This window comes from Plecotus auritus (genome assembly GCF_963455305.1).
Source record: "Plecotus auritus genome assembly, chromosome: 2".
NCBI lineage: Eukaryota > Metazoa > Chordata > Mammalia > Chiroptera > Vespertilionidae > Plecotus > Plecotus auritus.
This window is the reverse complement of record NC_137771.1, coordinates 7377687-7401731: the sequence shown is the minus strand read 5'-3', so window position 1 is coordinate 7401731 and position 24045 is coordinate 7377687. Positions and strand designations below refer to the sequence as shown.

General features: G+C 40.7%; 1 protein-coding gene across 6 annotated transcripts in view; it reads right to left on the bottom strand.

Moving 5' to 3' along the window:
• The window catches only part of VPS13D (vacuolar protein sorting 13 homolog D), a 227983-nt gene that overhangs the window by 97182 nt on the left and 106756 nt on the right, over positions 1-24045 (bottom strand). For all 6 annotated transcript variants that reach the window (XM_080653615.1, XM_080653616.1, XM_080653617.1 and 3 more), the window contains 10 exons: positions 23673-23848; positions 18187-18310; positions 17143-17378; positions 13670-13778; positions 11135-11298; positions 9340-9448; positions 6623-6802; positions 5930-6046; positions 5072-5221; positions 32-181 (listed from right to left, as the gene is read on the bottom strand). In XM_080653615.1, the coding sequence (XP_080509741.1) occupies positions 32-181; positions 5072-5221; positions 5930-6046; positions 6623-6802; positions 9340-9448; positions 11135-11298; positions 13670-13778; positions 17143-17378; positions 18187-18310; positions 23673-23848 (1515 nt within the window). The remainder of the gene's footprint in view (positions 1-31; positions 182-5071; positions 5222-5929; positions 6047-6622; positions 6803-9339; positions 9449-11134; positions 11299-13669; positions 13779-17142; positions 17379-18186; positions 18311-23672; positions 23849-24045) is intronic.

Below are 24045 nucleotides of genomic sequence, written 5' to 3'. Positions count from 1 at the left end.
AACCTGGCACAGCTCAACCCCACCAGCCTACCTTGTAGATGTTGGTCAGCGCACTCTTACTGGGGAACTTCACCGCATTCACCTGCACGGCAGGGCCTGTCTCAATGACCTCATTCTCATTGCTCAGGGGCGTCACATAGAGCATGAAGGGCTGAGTGGTACCAATGAGCTGATTGTCCACCTGGGACATGAAAAGGCAAAATAAAACAAAAACAGCCAAGCGGTTCAGTTCTCATTTTTACCTTTGACTGGGGTCTCACAATATGCAGGCCACTCAGGAAGTACCCTTGCCATTTGACTCTGTCTAAACAGCAGCTGTAAAAATATAGTCTCACTGAAGACCCACAATAGTAGCATTTCAATCTTGGTGAAGGCTGGAGAGGAGGATCCCAGGAATGATGTTACAAAGAGAACTGTCTTGATAGCGTCACAACAAAACTGGCAAAAATTGTCAAAATCTAGATTTCCAGAACTCTGAAAGCTAAAGGTTGGCAACTATCCAGGGATCATTTATACGAGAAAATTAGCTAAAACTCGAAAAGAACAGAAGCTCTGTGGCATTTTCACTTGTCACTCCCCTCGTCCTCCCCAGGTCCACAGCGGCCTCAGAAACCAACAGCCCTGCAACCACAGTGAAGACACAGGGGCCTGGCAGCCCGAGGAGGGGCCATGCTGGGCTTGCAGCTCCCCCAAAAGCTCCATTCCCAGAGAGTCGTCGATTTTTTCACTTGTCTGGCACCTCTCCCTTTCCTGATATTGGTAATTTGTACCTTCTCTTTTTAGCCCTGGCCGCATGGATCTCAAAGAACCAGCTTTTTATTTGATGTTTTTCTACTGTAGTTGCTGGTTTCTACTTCATTAATTTCTGCTGAGATCTTTATTATTTCCCTTCTTCTGTTTATTTTGGGTTTGTTGTTGGTGATGTTTAGCAGCATTCCACAAATTCTGATATGTTGTATTTTCATTCTCATTCAGTTCAAAATATTTTCAAATTTCTACTTTGATTTGCTCTTTGATCTATGGGTTATTTGGAAGTCTACTATTTAGTTTCCAAATATTTGGGGGATTTTCCTAACTCTTTTTCCATTATATCTACTTTAATTCCATTGTGATCAAAGAGCATACTGCGTGTGACTTAAATCCTTCCGAATTTTTTGAGAATCGTTTTATGGTCCAGAATGTGGTACATCTTGGAAATGTTCATGTGCGCTTGAGAAGAACATGTGTCCTGCTGTTGCCGGGTGGAGTGTTCTATAAATATCAATTAGGCCTAGTGGGTTGGTAGTGCTGTTCAAATCTAGTATATCTTTTATGATTTTCTGCTTATTTGTTCTATCAAATATGCAGAGAGTGGCAATGAAATCTTCTACTATAATTGTGTATGTCTATATTCTTCTTTCAGTTTTTTTGCTTCGTATATTTTAAAGCTCTGTCTACATATTCAGGAATGTTATGCCCTCTTGATTAACTGTCTCTTTTATCACTAGGAAATTACCTTTCTAACACCTGGTCATGTTCTTTGCTCTGTACGTTATTATGTCTGATATAATCTAGTCATTCCCACTTTCTTATGACAAGCGTTAGCCTGGTATATCTTTTTCCATTCTTTTGTTTTGAACCTATTTGTGTCTTTAATTTTAATGTGTGTTTTTTGTAGGCAGTATATAATTGGGTCGTGCTTTTTAATCTAATCTGATAACCTCTTTTAATTGGAGGTGTTTAGAGCATGTACATTGAATACAGTTAGGTTTGATGAGTCAACCATCTTCCTTTTTGTCCCCTCTGCTCTTTTCTGAGTTTTCCTCTTTTGTGTACCTTTTCTTGGATTAATCAAGTACTTTTTATGATTCTATTTTATCTCCTTTGTTAGAGTATTAAGTGTAACTCTTTTGGTAGTTGCTTTAAGGTTTGTGATATTCATCTTTAACAGCCTACATTCAAATGACATCATAATACATCACGTATAAAAAAATTAATAATATAGTTCCATTTTTCCCCTTCCAGACAGTATGCTATTATTGTCATTCATTTTACTCTAATGTATTATAGATCTCAAAATACAGTGATAATTATTTTTGTCTAAACAAGTTGATTACCTCTTAAAGAGATTTAAATAGAAAATTATTGTATGTATTTACCCCCGTAGTTATCATCATTTCAGGTACTCTTCCTTCGTGTAGATCCAGATTTCTATCTCGTACCATTTCCTTCTGCCTGAATGATGTCCTTTAACATTGTCTATAGTGAAGATCTGCTGGTAATGAGTTCTTTTAGCTTTTGTTTGTGTTAAAACATCTTTCTTTCACCCTTATTTTTTGAAAGGTATACTTGCATAGAATTCTAGGTTGACCATGTTGTAAACGGATGTACTGTCATCCAGGTTTTGTTGTCCATTTATTGAGCACAGAGAGAATAGATTGAGCATATTCTTAAGGGCCCTAGGATTTTCAGATGGTAAATAAGAGTTGGCTTCAACTTGAAGTCACCAGCTACATTAGCCCCTAACAAGAGAGCCAGGCTGTCCTCTGAATCCAGGCACTGATTTATCCTCTGTGCTATGAAAGTCCGAGGTGGCAACTTCTTCCAATAGAAGGCTGTTTCATCTTCATTGAAAACCTCTTGTTCAGTGTAACCACTGTCAATTACTATCTTAGCTAGATCTTCTGGATAACTTGCTGCAGCTTCTACATCAGCACTGCTGCTTCACCTTGTACTTCTGTTATGGAAATGGCTTCTTTCCTTAAACCTCGTAAACAACCTCTGCTAGCTTCACACTTTCCTTCTACAGCGTCCTCACCTCTTTCAGCCTTCAGAGACCTGAAAAGAGTTGGGCCCTTGCTCTGGATTAGGCTCTGGCTTAAGGGAATAGTGTGGTTTGCTTTTTCTGTCCCCATCATGAAACTTTTCCCATATCAGCACAAGGCTGTTTTGCTTTCTTATTATTCATATGTTCACTGGAGTAGCACTTTTAATTTCCTTCAGGACCTTTTTCTTTGCATTCACAATTGGCTAACTGGTGCAAAAGGCCTAGCTTTCTGCCTGTCTTGGTTTTTGACACACCTTCCTCACTAAGCTTAACCATTTCCAGCATTTGATTTAAAGTGAGAGACATGCAACTCTTCCCTTCACTTCAACGCTTACAGGCCATTACAGAGTTACTAGAGGCCCAATGCACGAAATTCATGCAGAGGGCTTGGCCCTCGCAGCCCTGGGTGCTGCCTCGTTGCAGCCCCGCCCCCCACCCACTGGTCATTTTGGAAGGTCGTTCTGCCGTCCAATTTAATTAGCATATTAGCTCTTTATTATATAGGATTAATTGGCCTAATTTCAAGTTGTGTCTAAGCGAGTAGGCAGAATAAGCAAAGGGAGACGAGGAAACGGCCATTTGGTTGAACAGTCAGAATACACACAAGATTTATTAATGAAGTATGCATTCTTATATGGGAGTGGTTCATGGTAACCCCCAAACCATTACAATAGTAACATCAAAGATCACTGTTCACAGATCACCATAACAAAGGTAATAATACTGAAAAACATTGGACTATTATGAGAATTATCAAAATGTGACAGAGACACCAAGTGAACAAATGCTATTAAAAAATGGCACCAATAGACACTCAATGCAAGGTTGCCATAAACCTTCAATTTGTAAACACAGTAACTGTGAAGCATAATGAAGTACAATAAAGAGATATGTCTATTTTCTATTTAAATTCACAGTTTCTATTGCTACGTCTTCAAGTTCACTAATCTTTTGTTCTACAATGTGTCATCTGCTATTAATCAAATCCAGTGTATTTTTCATTTCATTTTAATCTGGAGAAGTTTGAGTTTTTTATATCTTCCATGTTTCTACTTAACTTTTTCAACATGTAGAATACAGTTATCATAATAGCTTTAATGTCCTCTGAAAATTCGAACATCTGTGTTAGCTCTGGGTCCCTTTTGACTGATTATTCTGATTATATATTGTGTTCTCCTGGCCCTTTCACACCTGGTACTTTTTGATAGGATGCCAGATATTGTGAATTTTACTTTGGCTGCTGAATATTTTTGTTTTCCATTACATCTTGAGTTTTGTTCAGGATGCAGTTAAGTTACTTGGAAACAAATCTATCCTTTCAGACCTTCCTTTTATGATTTGTTAGGTAGGTCTGGAGCAGTGCTCAGCCTAGGGCTAATCAGAGCTCAGCATGGAGGCAAGACTTGCTGGAGGACTCCTCCCAACATCCAGTCTGGCTGGGAGGAAGAAGCACCATCTCCAGCGCTGGGGAGCAGCCGGTGCGAGCCCTGAGATCCTTTCGGATGGTTCGGACGGCAGTTTCCTCACACACTTCACTGATCTGTCCTCTGCTGAATACTCAGGGGGCCCCTCTGTAGAGCTCCCATGTTTTCTTTCTGTGAAGCACGTTCCTCCCAGGTATGCTGTCCTCTGAACTCTAGCTGCCTCAGTGCTAGGACTCCAGGTCTGTTTGTTCAACTCATCCCCTCTACTTCCCCGTCCCCGCCCAGTGCCATGGCCGGGAAACTTTCTCAGTAAGCTGAGCCACTCCAGGGCTCATCTCTTTTGTTTCCTACCTCTCCCACTGCTGCCTGATGTCCAGTATCTTGGACCTGTTGTCTCTTTGTTTTATCTGGATTTGAGGGTCGATTCATGTAGGAGAGTAAATCTGGTTCCTGTCACCACATGTTGGCTAGAAGCACAAGTCCAGTTCCCTTGTCTTTTCTTCCTATGATGAACTTCAGTTCCTCTGAGTGATGGTTAGATGATTTCCTGTTGTTTCTAATATTGGCAAGATGGGGAACCCTGGGTTCCTCCATGCCCCATTGACTAAGTTATCTAAGTTACTGTTGGACTAGCTGCTATATTCAGAATTCTGCTATATACAAACATTAATGACACAAATGTAGGTAGAAACAATTGCTTTCATAGAATGACTTTTTGAAAGCCACAACAAGGTAATTTGCCAAAGCACTGAAGTTTTTAGAACACCAAACACTGGATCTGGTTGGGTATTCAGCAAGAACACAAGAAGATTAACAAGTTCTAAACTGTCCTGCCCCTTACCTGTACATCCTGTATGCTGAGCTCAAGCATATGACTGGTTGCCAACTGTGTATAGTGCACATTGATTCCTGTAAGACTTGCAAAGACCAGTTCTTCTGGCACTTTATTAATTAAGGACAACCCGATTCCACCTTCTAACTTCACAAGCACCTGAAAGGAAACCAAAATATGGTATGCTGACAGCTTAAAACAGAGGGATTTCATCCCTAAGCAGATGAAAACCACTTACTTAGTCATATTATTCACCTTGATGCCTTTAAGTTCCATCACCTCCCTACCCACCCAGAACTCTAGTCTGATATGATAATACCTCTATCAGAATATTGATGACATTCTGCATTTATTATAAGGGAATAATTATTTACAATATTTCTCCCTATTTGGGATGCAAGCTCTTTGTAAGTTATTCACTGAACTAGCATAACATCCAATACAGTGCTTTACATATAGATATTTGATTTTTAAAGATCACTGAAAAAAAGTGTGCTTTTTCGTGTTCATTTCATGCTCCTTTTCAAATTTTTTACTTTCTTCCCAATACCCAAACAGAGAGAAGGGAAGGGAGATGTCAGAATCAACTGGGGGGAAAAGAAAAGCACCTTCATTCCTGTCTAAATCAAGTAGTTTAGTTTTGTTCACTGTCATCTTAATTTAGCAACATTTGTCACATTCTTTAGCTGTCATTTAACTAACATACTCACACATTCATGTTGTGATAACATTAAACACTGAAGCAACACCTATATTTACAGTTCACAGAGGCAGAAAGAAAAGAGGAGGCCTAAATTGAGAACACCCGGAGCAAAATTCTAACCAAATTTATGATAAAGAAATGGTTTTGCAATACTTAAAACTTACTTCTAATTCCTGCTCTGTGCCTGGATTCTTTAATTTCTGTAGCTCTTGTTCAGTAACAGGAAGTTCATCCACTTCATACGATGAACGGTCACTTTTCCGTTGAGAGAAATCCATTATCTGAGGTCAAATAAAACAGTGTACTAAGAGGGCTTATATTTATACAGCGAAACCCATTCCATATAGATTGTGTCGGTCAAAACTCACTGCATGGTCAATAATCCTATGGAAGTTAACCGTTTCCGAAGCACTGCTAAGGTAAGATTTATGTAGCAGTGAAACAAACTTGTTCCCAGTCTACATGGCAAAGGCCAAGCTACATGTAGACCTGAAACCCTCTTCTAGTGGGGCTGGCATCTGTAGGTAATCCAGAATTACAGCTCCAGTCAAAATACGCAAACCTCAATTCACCTTTGTCTAAAATAAGGCTGTTTTCTAAAGAGGTACTACGGACTATGATGCACTATCTCAGGTTACATTGCATTATAGTCAATTCTTATACACGTACTTTATTTTTTATATCCTCTTATATTTACTTACACTTTAATTCTTCTAACAACTTTGTGAGTTTGGTCTTATCCTCACTTTATAAATGAAGACACTGAATCTTTATAAATATTTGTTGAATGACTAACCATGGGGGGGGGGGGTGGGTACTAGGATTCTTTCATGTCAGTTTTTAAGATAAATTATCACCTGTAGTGCTCTAGTTGGTCCATCTGGGATGACTCTGATAGATAACATTCCAGAACCAGGCCTCAGTTTTTGGTTAATAAACTGTTGTCCAGGTGGAACTGGCCCCAAAATCTCCATGGAAGTGTCAGGACCAAGAACGACTTCAGCTCCATCAAACAAACCAGAAAGCCCTCCTTTTGCCTAAAACACAGTAAAGATGTGTAAGAAAAGACGAAAGTAAAGGCATTGACTTTGACAATTTAACGTGTCATTTGAAACAAGTTATCAAATTAAATCTTCTTTTGAAGGGTCATGGTCAATGTATAGTAAAGCATTACCTATTTTTTCCAACATTATAGATGATGTAAAACAGTAGAATTACTTGGGCAAGATGAAAAGTTATGCTCTATGAATTTAGGGAATTCTGAGTAAGGGAGTTCCATGAATAGAGTATTTTGGTTTAGTAATAACTTCTAATCATTAAAAACAGTTTTTTAAAAAGGTACTAAAAGCCCTGTTTCTCTGAGTAGTCTCATTAGGGTTGCTTAAAAACCTGAAACAATCTGAAAATAAAGCAATTATCACTATCATTCAGCTTTCCAATAAGAAGCACATTCTAGAGTTAAAAACCTCCTCAAACAGGCCTATGACTGAACAATCAATCCAAAGAGTCAAAAGATGGGGCCTCTTCTGAAACAGGAGGCTGGGAATGTCGTCTGATCCTCGGTTACTCAGGCCTTTGCAGAAAAGACTGTACCTCCTGCTATATGCTCCAAGTAAAACGGAAGTCTACAGGATGATGCCTATGGCAGAGCAAATACAGGGCTAGAGAAGACAATGGCTAGTCTCTAGGTCCCCTTTGTTAATATTTAAATACTGAGCAATGAAAAGGATACTTTGAACTGGGTTTATAGGACAGATTTCAACATGGAGAAAGCTTTCATGACTGTTGTAAATTTAGAAAGAAAGTCATACACAACTTTATAAAGGCAGTGCCATAAAACATTAAAATGCCTATAATAAACTTTATTCTGAATAATATGATTGAAACAAGCTATTTCCTTACTCAAAACACATTCTGCTCAGCTGAACACTGTTATTACAGGGTCATTCACAACTGGAGAAATGATACCATAGATTCAAGAAACAACAAACAACACCCGGCCAGCGTGGCTCAGTAGTTGAGTGTTGACCTATGAACCAGGAGGTCACAGTTCAATTCCTAGTCAGGGCACATGCTTGGGTTGCAGGATCAATGATTCTCTCTCATCATTGATGTTTCTATCTCTCGCTCCCTTCCTCTCTGAAATCAATAAAAAGGTATTTTTTAAAAAGAAACAACAAACACCAAAAGGGATTTTTTGGAGGGAAATGCTCTAAGAGAATCAGAATTACATGGGCTTTAGAAACAAGCCAGAAGTAAATTCAGGATCAGACTCAGAACCCAACAATTATAACAAGCCCCCTTTTGCCTCTAGAAGTCTGAATTGTATTGCTAATTGAAAATCACAAATCCATTCCAGATGTGTGCTTCATATAAGTAAGCAGCTTGTCTTTGATGAAAAAGCTAAGGGCAATAGAGATAAAGAAAATAAATCTCACCAATCTCATAGCACTCTGAGGCTCCTTGCAGTTTTGCTCACTACCCTGGAGGACAACCTCTCCTTCTGAAGGACAGCCTGGTTTCCACCAGCAACCACACTCACAGGGGTCCTCAAACTTTTTAAACAGGAGGCCAGTTCACTGTCCCTCAGACCGTTGGAGGGCCAGACTATAGTTTAAAAAAAAACCTATGAACAAATTCCTATGCACACTGCGGGCCCGGGACGAGTCGGCTGCTAAGCAGGACAGGCAGCGGCACCCGGCGGGCCGGATAAATGTCCTTGGCGGGCCACATGTGGCCGGCGGGCCATAGTTTGAGGACGCCTGCGAGTTCTGCAGCCAGGGCCTGATGTTTTCGTGTTTACCTCTTGGGTAAAACCCCAGGCAGAGGCAGAGCTGCATGCACAGTCACACATGTTCTGCTAATGCCCAAACCCCCAAGCCACCTTCCGGCCTCAGATCCATGGTTGCATTGCCAGCCTGAAGCCCAAGGGAAGAAAATCCAAACTCCTGGTAATTTTCCAAATGTATTTGCTTATAAAGCACTTGTGAGTTCCTCACCGGCAGACTGGCTGACTAGAGGACAGGGGAAATTGACCACAGCAATCTTCACCCTGACATTTGCTACAACAATTAAATGCTATTTGGGCACCACTAAGAATGCAGAAATAAACAGAATCAAGAGCCCATGATGACTCCTCACCATCTCTGAGAATACTTTACCAAGGACTCTTGCAGCTATTATATTAACTTCACAGGTCTCAAACCAATCCATCTCACTTAGTGGTGGGCTTTTTCAGTAGACATTTTTCTTTCCTGCTTCTTAAAATTACGTAAGTAATTGATGTCAAAAAAAAAAAAATCCAAATAAGCCAATAAAAAAAGAATCCCATCACCCTGGAGGCAACCATTCCTCATATATTTCTTATATTTCACCTTCAAGAACATTGCCCATATAAATACACAAAGGTGCACAACAAAAGTTTCCTGACTTCCCTGATAAAATGAGATAATACGTATTTGCTCTGTAATTAGTTTTCTCCATTGAACATGTCATGTATCTCCTCATTGAGACCTTGTTTCAAAGAAGCCTGAACCACTGCTCCTTGCCACTGAGGATGCCAAAACCTACGGACCTGGACCACCAGCCCGTGTAACCCGCAGGTCAGTTTTCCTTCGCGGAAACTCCAGGTCTGGGTTGTGCTTCTCCTGCGATCAGGCTTCCTGAGCATCAGCGGCTCATACCTGGGATAAAGGGAAATGCAGTGAGTCCTCTGAGTCACACAGTTCAGGCCTGAAAAAAATACTAGGACCACGGTTTTATTCTTCGTCCTTCCAATATCCTCTTCCCTTAAAATCTAATGGGCAGTTAGCTTGGACCCTATGGCAGCTGGTATCTCTTTAATGAGGGAAGGGGAATAAAACAAAATGGAAAGCAACAAAAAGGGACACAGAGTAACAGTAGTACTTTAAGGATTCATTTTATATGTATACTAGTGGCCCAGTGCATGAAATTCATGCAAGGGGGGGTAGGGGGAGGATGTGTCCATCATCCTGGCCTGCACCCTCTCCAATCTGGGACCCCTCGGGGGATGTCCAAACCGGCAGTTGGACATCCCTCTCGCAATCCGGGACTGCTGGCTCCTAACCGCTCACCTGCCTGCCTGCCTGATTGCCCCTAACCACACTGCCTGCCCAATCTGCCTGCCAGCCTACTCGCCTCCAAATGCCCCCCCGCTGCCGGCCTGCTTGCCCCCAACTGCCTCCCCCCACCAGCCTGTTCGCCCCCAACTGCCCCCTCTGCCAGCTTGCTCGCCCCCAACTGCCCTCCCCCCCCCCCCCCGTTTGCTGGCCTGATCGCCCGCAACAGCCCCCCACTGCCAGCCTGGTTGCCCCCAATGCCCCCCTGCTGGCCTGCTCGCCCGCAACTGGCCCCCCCTGCTGGCCTGCTCGCCCCCAACTGCCCCCCCCCACACCGGCCTGATCACCCCCAAATGCCCTCCCCTCCTGGCCTGATCACCCCTAACCGCCTCTGCCTCAGCCCCGCCACCGTGGCTTTGTCTGGAAGGACATCCGGAAAGTCTCCCAGTCTAATTAGCATATTACCCTTTTATTAGAAGGGTTGTCAAACACATTTTAAAATATTTTCAGTAGTCTTCTGTGTTATTTCCAAACACATTTATTTATAGTGGGTTTTAACTTATAAGTCATCTAAAGTCATTCTGGAAGTAAATAAGGTATTACCTGAAAACAAAATACACTGACTTCACAGAAACACTAAGGCACAGCAAATAAAGGAATTTAGTCAAAGCTAAAGAGCTGATTTGAACCCAAGGAGTTAGCCACAACTCCTTGATTGTTCTCGAAATAACTTATTTCTGTTTTCAAAAGATTTAGCATAATTTTTTTAAAGATTTTTAAGAAGAAACTGTTCAATTCTAGGAAGTAATGGTGAATGGAAGCTTGGGTGAAAGAAACACTCACTTTTTATAATATATCCTTATTGTTTGAATTTTAAACATCTCCATAGCTCAGGGGTGGGCAAACTTTTTGACTCGAGGGCCACAATGGGTTCTTAAACTGGACCGGAGGGCCGGAACAAAAGCATGGATGGAGTGTTTGTGTGAACTAATATAAATTCAAAGTAAAGGAGCGGAGGGGAGAGCAAGAGAACCGGATAGAACAGCCGGATCCGGCCCGCGGGCCGTAGTTTGCCCACGGCTGCCATAGCTTAAAAAAGTAAAATAAAGGCCCAATGCTCATATTTGGGAACACAGAGGTGTCTGTCACTGAGGAAAACAACAAAGCGAGTCTACTTCATTTACAGACTCGCTTTTTGGTATACAAATTCCTACTTTATTCACAGACTCACTTTTTGGTATAGAATTCCTCTGAGTGAATTTGAAAGCAATGAACTTGAATCAGTATTACCTGTTGTCAGTTACGGCAGCTAGCCCAGCAATATCTAAGATGGCAGAGCCCTCGGTGGAGCGGGCTGCTGAGGGCTTGTTGGGGTTGTGAGGCACTGACGAGCCCTCATGGGCCAGCATGCCGGTCCCGGTCATCCTCCACAGCTGAGAACGCTTCCCTGGTTCCTGTGGGCAGACCAGAAAGAGCGGTCATGTGCAGCCACAGCTCCGTGTAAGGGAAAGTTCTCAAGTAGGAATTACACTAAAAGACATTTCCACATCACATAAAGGCTTAAATTCAAGCTTTCATAGTTTTAATCCCTAGTTGCACTTAGGATAAAATGGCTACACTCTTGAACCAAACAACTAAAAATTACAAATAATGTAAATTGAAAAAATATTTTCTGAGCAAACTAGTCAGGTGAAGTTCAATCTAAATCACCACCACTGGCAATATTGCTAATTAACTGCTGTTCCAAATGGTGACCCTTGGGTGCTCTTACCTTAAAGAGTGATCCAATTATATAAAGTACTAATGGCCCGGTGCACAAATTCGTGCACATTGAAAGGAAATTAATTAGAAGAAATATTTTAATATCACTATTCGTCCTTTCTCTATAATAGAAGTGTCAACCAAATTCATGATCCACAATGACAGATTGAAACACACACATGTGACTGGCACCAGCAAGAGCTTTATATGTATCACGCATGCACGAGTCAACTTAGCCTTTTATAGATATAGAATAAACTTGCTTAATTAGACCTGCTTTCTGATTTAGCTAAACTTTTTCCAGCCCAGTGGAGTACCCCAACTTCTCTTTCACGTAATGGTCAACAACACAGCAGTAAATATCAACACGAAGCAGATTATTATTATAGATCACGTAGGGAGAACAAGGGGCAAAATATTTAACTGTAGCAGTGTTTGACTATATTCTGCACGGTGAGAAAACCTGAAGTCATTTTCAAGGTCCACCATTTCTTACTTCTTTTCAGTTAGGTCAAATTTCTAAGCTTTCTAAATCTCCGTTTTCTGGCTAATGAAAAGAAAATAAGATTCCACCGAGTCTCCTGTCTACCTACTCCAGGACCTCTGTGAGGATCAAATGAGATGAGGCACGGGAAAACGCTTCACAGACATTTGGTTAAAGTGTGAAATGTTTCCACCTGGCTATAAAACAAGTCGTGTTCCTGAGCTGAAGAAACTGCAAGGAGGCTAGTCGCTAGGGAGAGGAAGCCGGGCGTTGCTATGTGACATCATTACCTGGTGCCCACAGCCATCATTTCTGGGCTGGGCTGGGCTGTGGGCCGCATTTTGTGCCATGGGGTCTTGACAGCATCAGCTGCAACTTGGTGGGCTGTCACTCAGGGGTGGTGGCGGGGCCTGTGTCCCACTTGGGGGAAGCCGAGTGCTGCTCTGTGAGCGCCAGATCTGCGGTGCCATTTCTCTGTAAATGGCCAGTGTGCGTCACGGCAGCTCCTGTGTTGAGCGTCTGCCCCCCTGGTGGTCAGTGCGTGTCATAGCGACCAGTCAGAAGGTAGGACACTTAGCATATTAGCCTTTGATATATATATATAGATATGTGATATTCGCAATATGTGATCATTGATAATCTCATAATTGGTTGACAACCAGAATTTACCAGAAATCATCTCCCCTCCCATGTTTATAATGAAAGTATACTATATTGATAGTTTCCAATTTATAAATTGTATTCAAAAGTCATACTAAGTTGATTGCTGTTAGTTATAAATATTTTCTCCTTGGGAATTTTGGGGATTTTTTTTGGTTAATCTTTACCCGAGGATATTTTTTCCATTGATTTTTATACAGAAGAGCAAGGGAGTGGGAGAAAGCAAGAGAGAAAGAAAAACATCAATTGGTTGCTTCCTGTACACACTAGACCGGGGATTGAACCCGTAACCTAAGTATATGCCCTGGCCAGGAATTGAACCCACAACCTTTCAGTGCATGGGACGATGCTCCAACCGAGCCACACCAGCCAAGCTCCCTTCTCTTAAAGTGACTTCTGCAACTCTGTGTTCTGAAACTTCTTTTATTTTGAAGGTTGAACTATTTATTACCAGTTCTTCTGTCATTTGTAATATTTCTAGCCAAATTTTACTATCTTTATATCCAGGGCTATTAGCATAAATATTTCCCTAAACTGACTTGAAAATAATGTCAGCATAAAAAGGGGGAAAATTGTCAGTTTGATCATTTTTGCATTCCGTTTAGGAATACGCAGATTAGGGGAGCACTACAACAGAAAAATAATGAAAATGATATCACATATTTGGAAAAAACAAACAGAATTAAGTTTTCCAAAAAGGGCATCAAAGATGGGAAGGGCTTGGGACTCCCAGCGCAGGTGTCATGGGACAGTGGGAAGAAATAAACCAGATCAAGGCTCCGTGTTCCTGCCTTGAGCAAGTCACTCAGCCTAAGTCTCCACTTCCTCGGCTGTAAAATGAGGGGTTGGACCAAAAGAACCGAGTTTCTTCCAGCATTAAAAAGCTTTTATTCTAAACTCCCAATTCTAAGCTCTCTTACCTTCTTCTTTAAAATGACTCTCTGTGTCTTTGGCGAGACATCTAAGACGAGCTCTGCACAGGTAACGGCCTTGTTGGAAGCCACAGGCCTTCCTGTTCCCTCCTGTAAACTAGAATTTTAAAAAATTATAATTATAACTCACACATATGTATATACTCACACATGTACTTAGGTACTCATAGCAAATGCCTAAAACCTCCATTATAAGAAAGAGAATTCTCTTTAAATCATAGGAGAAAAAGTCTGACTCGAGTTGCAGAAAGATCAAGGTTGTGTTGTTTTCCTGTATAATTTAAGATTCATTTGTCAGAAGACATACTCTGATATTTCCCCTCTCCTAATAATTTTAGTGGCTTAAAATTCAGATACAATTTTAGTGGCTTAAAATTCAGGATGACGATATATCTTTGCAGGCCAAAAGGACGAAAAACTAAGCCAGACATTCCAAGGGTCCAAGAATTAGCTCTGCTCCTTGCCAGGCAGCACACCAGCATCACAGCGTCCCCAAGTCTGGGCAAGAAATCAGAAGTCCCTCTGGAGGAAAGGAGAACAAAGGGCTCACACTCACCTTCCTGCAATTCAATCGTGTTACATTTCTCTGCAGCTTAAGAACCCTAAGCTTTATGGAATATTGCAGCCTATCTACACTTCAGGGTATTTCGATGATTGTATTTAGATTATTCTCCTGTCCCCATTCACCTTTTTTTTTTAATTTTCTTTATTGAATAAGGCATTACATATGTGTCCTTATCCCCCATTGTCCCCCTCCTCCCGTTAATCTTTATCATAAAAAAAGGGACTGATAAATTCAAAGTTAAAAACTAGTTTTCATGGCATCAGAAGCACAAGTAACCAAAAAATAGGTAAGTTAGATTTCAGCAAAATTAAGAACTTTTGTCCTTCAAGGAACACCATCAAGAAAGTAGAATGCTGGGAGGGGCAGGTGCAGGGTGGAAGGGGTCAATGGGAAAAAATAAAACAAAGTGGACACCTGTATTACTTTCAACAATAAAGATAAATTTTGTTTAAAAAAGCAAAATGACAATCCACAAATAGGAGAAGGTATTTGCTAATAATATATCTGGTATAGTAATGTGTATCCTTGTTATGTAAGGAATGGCTAAAATTTAACAATTAAAAGGCAAAAGTCAAAATTTTAAATGGGCAAGGGCTTGAACAGACATTTTTCCAAAGATACACAAATAGCCAATAAGCACATGAAAAGATCCTCAGCATCATTAGTTATTAAGGAAATGCATATCAAACCACAATGAGATCCCACTCTACACCAGTAGGATGGCTACAATCAAAACAACAGAAAATAACCGGTTGCTCTGGAGGAGGAGGAACTGGAGCCATTGTACTTTGCTGGTGGGCATGTAAAATGGTTCGGCTCCTGTGAAAACAGTATAGCGGGTCCTGAAAAAGTTCCACACAGAATTACCACAGAACCCAGCAATTCCACTCCTAGGTGTACATTCAAAAATTTGAAAAACAAACCCTTAAACAAATACAAGAACAGGCACATGGATTGCGGCGGCACTGTTCACAACAGCCAAGAGGGAAGATAACATAGTACCATCAGTGAGTGAACGGATAAACGAAATGCCGTATGTCCACACAATGGAATATCACTGAGCCATAAAAGGAATGAGGTACTGCTACAGCGAACCTTGAAAACATTATGCTAAGTGAGAGCCACCACACACAAGAGATCACACATCCTCCTATATAATAAAGAGCTAATATGCTAATTATACGGGATGGCGGAATGACCATCTGGACGACCTTCTGGATGAAGCTGGGGCTGCGAGGGCTGAGGCAGCCAGGGCTGCGAGGGCTGAGCACCCTTGCATGAATTTCATGCATTGGGCCTCTAGTTTTACGATAAATCATTAGAAGCAGAAAATAAACTGGTGATTGCCAAGGGCTAGGAGAAAAGGGTAATAGGGAGCAACTACTTAATGGCTCTGGGGTTTCTTTTTAGGGTGATGAAAAGCAGTTGGAACTAGATAGAGATTGGCTGCACAACATCATAAAGGTACTAAAATGCCACTGAACTGTTCACTGAAAATTGCTGCTTTTATGTTATGTGACTTTCACACAATTTAACATACAAAACTAGCTTCTTCCCCATCATTAGTTCTCTTCAAAAATGCAAAGAAATAGAATCTAACATGCTCCAAAAGATGGTTCAGCCCCTTAGCACAACAAGCTTCTCTTTTCATCTGCTCCGTAGCTGTTCAGCCCATAGTCCTCCATTAGGATTCTTCAGTGAAAGAGCTTAGTCACTGCTGGAACTTAACATAAGAACATTAAGGGAAAAACATGATTAGCAACCAGATTAAGAACTGGTTTTTCAGGCACTAAAACCCTAAGCATGTAGCACTGTTAAGTGTCTTAATCTTTAAAAAGAAACACACAAACATGACGGACTGAACTATAACGAGATAAGCATCCTGGACCATTGGTACCAAAGGGAACTGCAACCAACAAAGAAAAGGAAAGTATGCTAAGCCAAGATGCCCTTCAGTCCATTCCCAGTGAAGTCCGGGCCTAGAAGGAAGAGAGCGCTATCACAAGACCTGGAGATTATCTTACGGGCCTCAGGCACAGACATAAATATGCAAAATTATTCAGAACATTTCAGAAAGGATTATGACTTTACATGTCCCATTGATCCAATGGTGTATATTTGCAATGCTAAAGATTCAGTGATTTTCCCAGTTTCTTCACAGATAAACTTTAAAATTGGCCCTGTAACAGCACAGCAACAATAAAATTTACAGGTTGGTGCAATGATGTTTTGAAAGCCCAATGTTTTGAATCTCTACGTACCAATCTAACAGGAGAATTAGAATAAACTCCCTGTTCTTCACCTGAGTTTTCTAAATACAACTACTCAGGCGTCAGTGAAGATTATAATCCTAAAGCAATTAGAACTACTTCCAAGGTAAGCTACTTTGCTTGGCTTTAAGTGAATATTAAGATAGACCCTGAAGTGTCTGTCTAATCAGTATTCTCAATGGGAAAGGGAGGTAAAAATGATGATTTGAATAATTAGGATGAAAATTAGTCAGTTTCAAAAGAGGAAAGAAATAAAACAAACTTAAAAATAGCAGCAATAAGTTTTAAAAATACATAAAAATAATACCTTAAAGCAGGAGGAATTTAGGATACTATAAGAATAACATCTTATGGAGGAGTTATTAAATACTAGGATGAATTATTGGGGAGATCTTTAGTAAGAAAAGACTCTTGCCTCTTTGGATAAAGTTTAATCTAGGCAGAAGACAAGGGTTTAGACTAAAGACTTCTCAAGATCTCAAGACAGATCTTGAGCCTAGGATTTGGCAAAGAATGAAAGGAATCTTCCTATATCCTTTGGCCTCCTGAGAACTGCTTAGAGTTTAAAACCAGTTAATAATCAGAGTGTTCTGCTTTATAAGGATAATACTTTAACCCAGAATTACCCAGAGAACGTGTATGTAGCAGCAATGTAAATGAAATTTTCATAATAAAGCTGTCGGTTATCCTGGAAATCATTCATGTTGCAATTGATCTCAGAGGAGCCTGCCCCTTTAACCGTCAGAGTGATAAACGGCGGCAGGGCGGGTTCATCCCAGGCGTAATCCAAGGAGGTCATGGGCTTCACTTCAGTTCGGAGCCTGGGCTCAGCTACACCGTGCTGAGTAAAGACAACCGGGACCTACAGTGATGGCAAGAGGAACAGGGCTTTCACTCAGATTGATGTTACTGGAACATGACTTAGCACTTCCTAGGCTTAAGTTCTAGATCCTTCCCAAATGAATCCTCCTACACACACCACAACCACAAGTGAGGTTCACCATCTTGCCTCTTGACTTTCTAATCATCTTCCAAATTATAAAAAGCCCACCAATTAAATGACACAGGTAATCGCCTGTTGGACAAGGGCTTTTAGAAGCTTTGCAACCCAAGTACCAACGGAAGCAATCCTCCCCTTTCAGTGGCATCTCTGCCACCCTCACCCTTGTGATACACTCTGAACACAGAAAAGCACAAAAATGTTGGAATTCAGCTACAGAAAGTCACATTATAAGACACTGTTATTCAAAGGCATCATTTAAAAATAGAATCTAATGGTTTCCAGTTTGGTTTTATTGGTAAGATTTATAAAAATGCTCACTGCAACTGAGCAACGGTATAGCTGCCCCTTCCCACTGTCATTGGACGATCTGACTCAGGCTCCTCTCTCAGTGTGGAGTGTCCACAGGGCCACCATGTTGACCAAACAATCTAGTCACATAAGCACTGGCGACTGACAAGTCACTTCTGGGTATGGCTGCCCAGCAAGCAAAATAACCAGCAGAAACCACCTCTTAAGGGTGAGGATTTATAGGGTTGTCCAGCACAGAGATTCCTGTATGGCTTCTTTTAAACCCAAGTTGAAAATGCATTTCATTATCTTAAGGGCAGTACATACTCCACCCTCCGCAAATGAAACAGCCAAACTGGCTCTCAACTCCACGTGATACCTTAGAAAAGTTGTCAATTCGGAAAGGAGGGGGCAGCTGATCTGTGTCGCTAAAGGAGATCCTGTAGGTAGCTCCTCGGAGTGTAATTTCCACGCGCAGGAAGAAGCATTTTCCCAAGGTATCTCTGCAGAAAAAGGAAACAAAAGAGGCTGCATAAAATGGAGAAAACAAGTCACAGTTCACTTTCCTCTCATGCTTCTCACAATCACCATACTGCTTGGACACCAATCAGTGCTGCTGTGTGCTCTTTGGTCACATTAAAAAGGTAGGAAATGACAGCATAATCACACAATAAAAAATAATTTATTCAAGCAATGTTTGACTAGCATGTTGTAACTGGGCAGCAAGAGGATAATGGTGTCAGTGTAACAAATGAGTAAATGTTGGTTGAATAGAATTGTTGATACTAGAGTACTTTTGACATGAACACAGAGCAATTTCTTTTCTTTTCTTTTCTTTTTAAATATATTTTATTGATATTTTACAGAGAGGAAGGGAGAGGGATAAAGAGCTAGAAACATCGATGAGAGAGAAACATCGATCAGCTGCCTCCTGCACACTCCCCACTGGGGATGTGCCCGCAACCAAGGTACATGCCCTTGACCGGAATCGAACCAGGGACCCTTCAGTCCGCAGGCCGACGCTCTATCCACTGAGCCAAACCGGTTTCGGCAACACAGAGCAATTTCATATGGTTCAAACCAGTATTATTGATGTTACTGATAACCAAGGTTCTCACTATAGGACAAAGGCAGGTGAGGAAGAATCCTATGTAATGGAGGTACCAGTATGTGATCATCATTTTTATGTATTTGTATGTGAGAATGAAAAACTGTTCTTTACGGAAGACTATCAGTTAATAAATGTCAAAGAAATGAGAGAATTAGAAAGTCACCATTTTGCAACCACCAATGTAATAATTGATTCAGATAAGAACCATCAAACCACTGAGTGAAAGGTTTTTAGGAAACAATATACACACAGTCTCACATTATCCACTGATGGATTTTTTTGTTTACAAAGAGAAAAGGTAACTCTCTAAGAAAAACCTGTTAGACACCACCTTAACCAAGCAATGATCCAATTTAGCAACATCAATAATGGGACAACAGCTGTCATGTCCCAGGCCTCCAGATATGACGCAACAGGAAACATACAATACCACATATGTAGTGTTCTTACCAAAAAGGTTTTACCTAAATCTATTTTAGGAAACTATCAGGAAAATCCAGGAAATAGGATATTCTACAAGAAACTGGCTTAACTCTTTAAAAATGTCAATGTCAATAAAGACAAAAAAGGAAAAGTGATCACTTAGATTAAAGGAGATGAACTATCTGGGTCAAATAAAATGCATGATCCTTGACTGAATCCTAGATCAGGAGGAAGGGATTGCTATGAAGGACATTTTAAAGAACTATTTATTAGAAACAAATCAATATTAAATTTATTCAGTGTGTAATATTAGTATATTTATTTAAAAAACATCCTTGTCTTTAGGTGATGAGTGAAGTTTTTACGGCTGAATTACCATGATGATTTCAATTTACTTTCAAATGGTTCAGAAAAAAAAAAATGTATGTATGTATGTATGTGTATGGAGAGAAATCAAGAACACAGCAAAATGATGAAATGTAATAAATCTAGGAAAATGATGTAGGGATCTTCATTGTACAACTCATAAGTTCTCTGTAGGTTGAAGCTGTTTCCAAATGACATGTGGGGAAAGTAGAGAAGACAGATGGCATATGTCTATGCTCAGTACATCAGGGCAACATTTCAAAAGGGTTAACTAAGGTACAGAGTCATTGTCTTCCCCCCCACACACACACACACCTGGTACTTACTTTCCTTCTTTTTCTTTTTTAAAAAGTAATCATGAGTAGCTGTTTTATATAATCTCAAATTGGCTTCCCCTTCTAACACGATAGATCTGGACAGCCTCCTCCTAGGAGGTATATACACCAACAGTGGCTTTAGCTGCAGAACTCCTCCTCTCCCCCCACCTCTCTGCGGACCCCAGTGAAATCCTGTGAGAAAGACATGATACTGACAGACAAGAGTTCTGATTGAAGAAGGGATGAGGGCACTGAAGACCTGCCCACTTGGCTCCCTGGGCCTCTAAAGTCACCAGCTTAGAGGTGACTCCCCAACTACTCTTGGGAACACAGCCTGAAAACCACTACAGCAGATGTAATTAGTTCTACTAAGGGCCATTGACAAAATGAAAGAAAACAGAGCTCTTTCTTTCTCTCTCTCTCTCTCTCTCTCTCTCTCTCTCTCTCTCTCTCTCTCTCCCTCCCTCCCTCCCTCCCTCCCTTCCTCCCTCCCACCTCTCCACTGTGCCTTTCCTCTCTAGCTCATGCGCCCCCCTCCCCCATCTCTGTGGGGCACTCCAGCACCTTTCCACCCCTCTCCCTCCCCTAAGCTCCAAGGGCCCCTTCTCTTGCCTCTGTAACTTGTTTGCTGAGCCCACACAGCCCAGCTGGCTAACTTTTTCTAACTCTGTGACTTGCTAAATAAACTTCCACTTCTATGAGTTGAGGGGAGGGGAGGGGAATGAAAGAAAATAAAACCTCAGATAATGCATTTTTTAAAAGTCAACTATAGGTACTGCTGTATACCATCTATTATTTTTCTGTTCCCTTACAATAGTGCTCTCAATGAAGAACTAGCCATAACTATAAAAGATTAAATTTTGCCTCTAAATGTGGTGAAATAGCACTGATTTCAGTGTCTTTAGCTTCAAAAGCATTTGATAAAATAAACTGAAGAGGACACAAGCAAATGGAAAGGCATCCATGGTCATGGATTGGAAGACTTAATATTGTTAAAAGATCAATGCTACCCAAAGTGGAGTTACAGATTTAATGCAATCCCTATCAAAATCCCAAGTTCCCCCCACCCCCCCCCAAAAAAACAAAAACAAAAATTCATCCTAAAATTCAGATGGAATCCTAAGGGACTCCAAATAGCCAAAATAATCTTGAAAAAGAACAAAGTTGGAGGTCTCACACTTCCTGATTTCAAAACTTATTATAAAGCTACTAATCAAAACAGTGTGATACTGGCATAAAGACAGACATATGGACGTATGAGACAGAAAGCCTTGAAATAAATCCTCACATACAGAGTCAAATAATTTTGGACAATGGTGCCAAGACCATCCCATGGAGAGTCTTTTCAACAAATTTTGAGATAACTGGATAGCCAGAAACAAAAAAGTAGAGTTGAACTTTTACCTTACACCATCTATATATATAAAAGGCTAATATGGAAAGTGTCCCCTCGGGAGTTCGGCTGGGAGACTGGGAGTTCCATCGCTCACTATGATGTGCACTGACCACTAGGGGGCGGCACAGAATGAAGGAAGGCCCTGGCCAGCAGCCAGGGAAGGGAGGCCCTAACCGGAAGCTGGTAGCCAGGGAAGGAGGCCTGGCTGGCAGCCAGCAGCCGGGGAAGGGAGGCCCCAGCTGGCAGCCAGAAGGCCCCGATCAGCCCTGATTGCCGGTCAGGCCTAGGGACCCTACCCCTGAACAAATTTCGTGCACCAGGCCTCTAGTGTACAAATATCAACTCAAAATGGATCAAAGACCTAAATAGGCTAAAATTATAAAGCACTCAGAAGAAAACACAGGGCAAAGCTTCATGACATTGGATTTGGCAATGATTTATTGGCTATAACACCAAAAGCAGAGATAATAAAAGTTAAAATAGATAATTTGGACTACATCAAAATTAAAAACTTTTATACAAAACACAATCAACCAAGTAAAAAGGCACTGTAAGAAATAAGCGAAAATATATGCAAATCATATATCTCAAAAGGAGGTTAATATCCAAAATATACAAAAGATTTCTATAACACAACAACAAAAAAACAAACAACCCAATTCAAAAATGGGCAGTACAAATGGCCAGCAAGCACATGAAAAGAAGCTTAATATCACTAATCATTAGGGAAATGTGAATCAAAACCACAGTGAGATGTGACCTCACCCATCAGGTTGACTTACTATCAAAAAAGCAGAAAATAACAAGTGCTAGCAAAGATGTGGAGAAATTGGAACCTCTGTGCACAGTTGGCTGAAATGTAAAATGGTGGAGCTGCTATAGAAAACACTAGGGCAATTCCTCAAAGAAGTAAAATTGTAATGACCACATAAAACAATAATTCCACTTCTGAGTATAGACCCAAAAGAATCAAAAGCAGGGACTCAAAAGAGATATTTATACACCCATGTTCAGAGCAGCACTATTCACAACAGCCAAAAGGTAGAAGCACCCCAAGTTTCCTTCAACAAATCAATGGAGAAGCAAAATGTGCTATATCCAAACCATGGAGTATTATTCAGCTTAAAGAGGAAGGAAATTCTGACACATGCGGCAATGCAGATGAACCTTGAGAACATGATGCTAAGTGAAATGAGCCAGTCACAAAAAGACAAACACTGTATGCTTCCACTTATCGGAGATACCTAGGGTAGTCAAATTCAGACAAAGCAGAGCAGGGGCTGGAGAAGGGGGAAATGAGGAGTTGTTGTTTGATGGGTATAGAGTTTCAGTTTTGCAAGATAAAAAGAGTTTGGAGATTGGTTGCACAACAATATGAATATACTTAACACTAGTGAACTTAAAAATTATTAAAGCGGTAAATTTTATGTACCTGAAGCCCACAAAACAATCTTGGGGTCTTTGTGTTATCTCTCTCATATGGTATGTGTATCTTACCACTATTTTTTTTAAAAACTTTTAATACTTTTTTAAAAAGCACTTGATGAAAGCAGAAGGAAAAGAGTCATCCTGGGCTAGTTGAGGCCAAATTTGGTTGATTCTTCTTAACAAGGACCTGAATGTCACTGGGTTTGGCAAAGAAGGGCAGATAATTACTGAAACAGCATCAAACGAGAGAAGATTTGGTAAAAAAACATTTATAATCAGTGTTAAAGTCTAAATGCAGAGTTTTCAGACGTGCTACCCCTTCAACTTGAGACCTGAGACCACAGCAGTTGCACAATGGTCAAAACTGCTCACTTTCCCTTTAACTCAGCCCATCAAAAAGTTCATTCAGGGGGAGAGATCAACCAAAGGACTTATATGCATGCATATAAGCCTAATCAACGGACACACACAACAGGGGGGTGGGGGCATGAATGGGAGGTGGGGGGTAATGGGGAGAATAAAGACACATATGTAATACCTTAATCAATAAAGAAATTAAAAAAAAAACACTTCTACATAAACCTAAAAAAAAAAGAGGAAGCAGAACTTAAAAAAAAAAAATAAAAAGTTCATTCATACATACCTGGTTTTAAGAACTTTGAGCCAGAAACATGTGTGTCCATTACATGAAGAGTAGTATTACTATTTACTACTTACTATTTATAGCTTTATAAATATTTAAAATTTATATGGTATTTATAGCTTACTATTTAATGCACCTCAAACAAAGCTACTTTTTGTCTAAATGTAGTCTCTGAACTTACCTCATGTTGATGTGGAAAGAATTATTCTTGTTGACCTCAAAGCCTCCAGACCAAATACAATTGGGAACATCCATTAATCTGACACACAACAACTGATCATAGTCATTCCGAGGCCAATGGAACACCACACTGGAACCAGGAAGGGTAGAAATGTAACCTTCGGGATTGGCTGTTCCCTAAAACACACAGAATCACTGGCTTTGGTCAACAAGTCAAGTCAAGACAGTAAATGTTTACTAAGTACCTTCTCTGAGCCTGGCCCTCTGCCAGAAGCTATTTAGGGCAGGAAATGGTTACTCACATCACAGAACTTACAGGTTGAAGAGGAGATAAGCCATGACATTAAAACTCCCTGTGCTATTAAACACTAGTA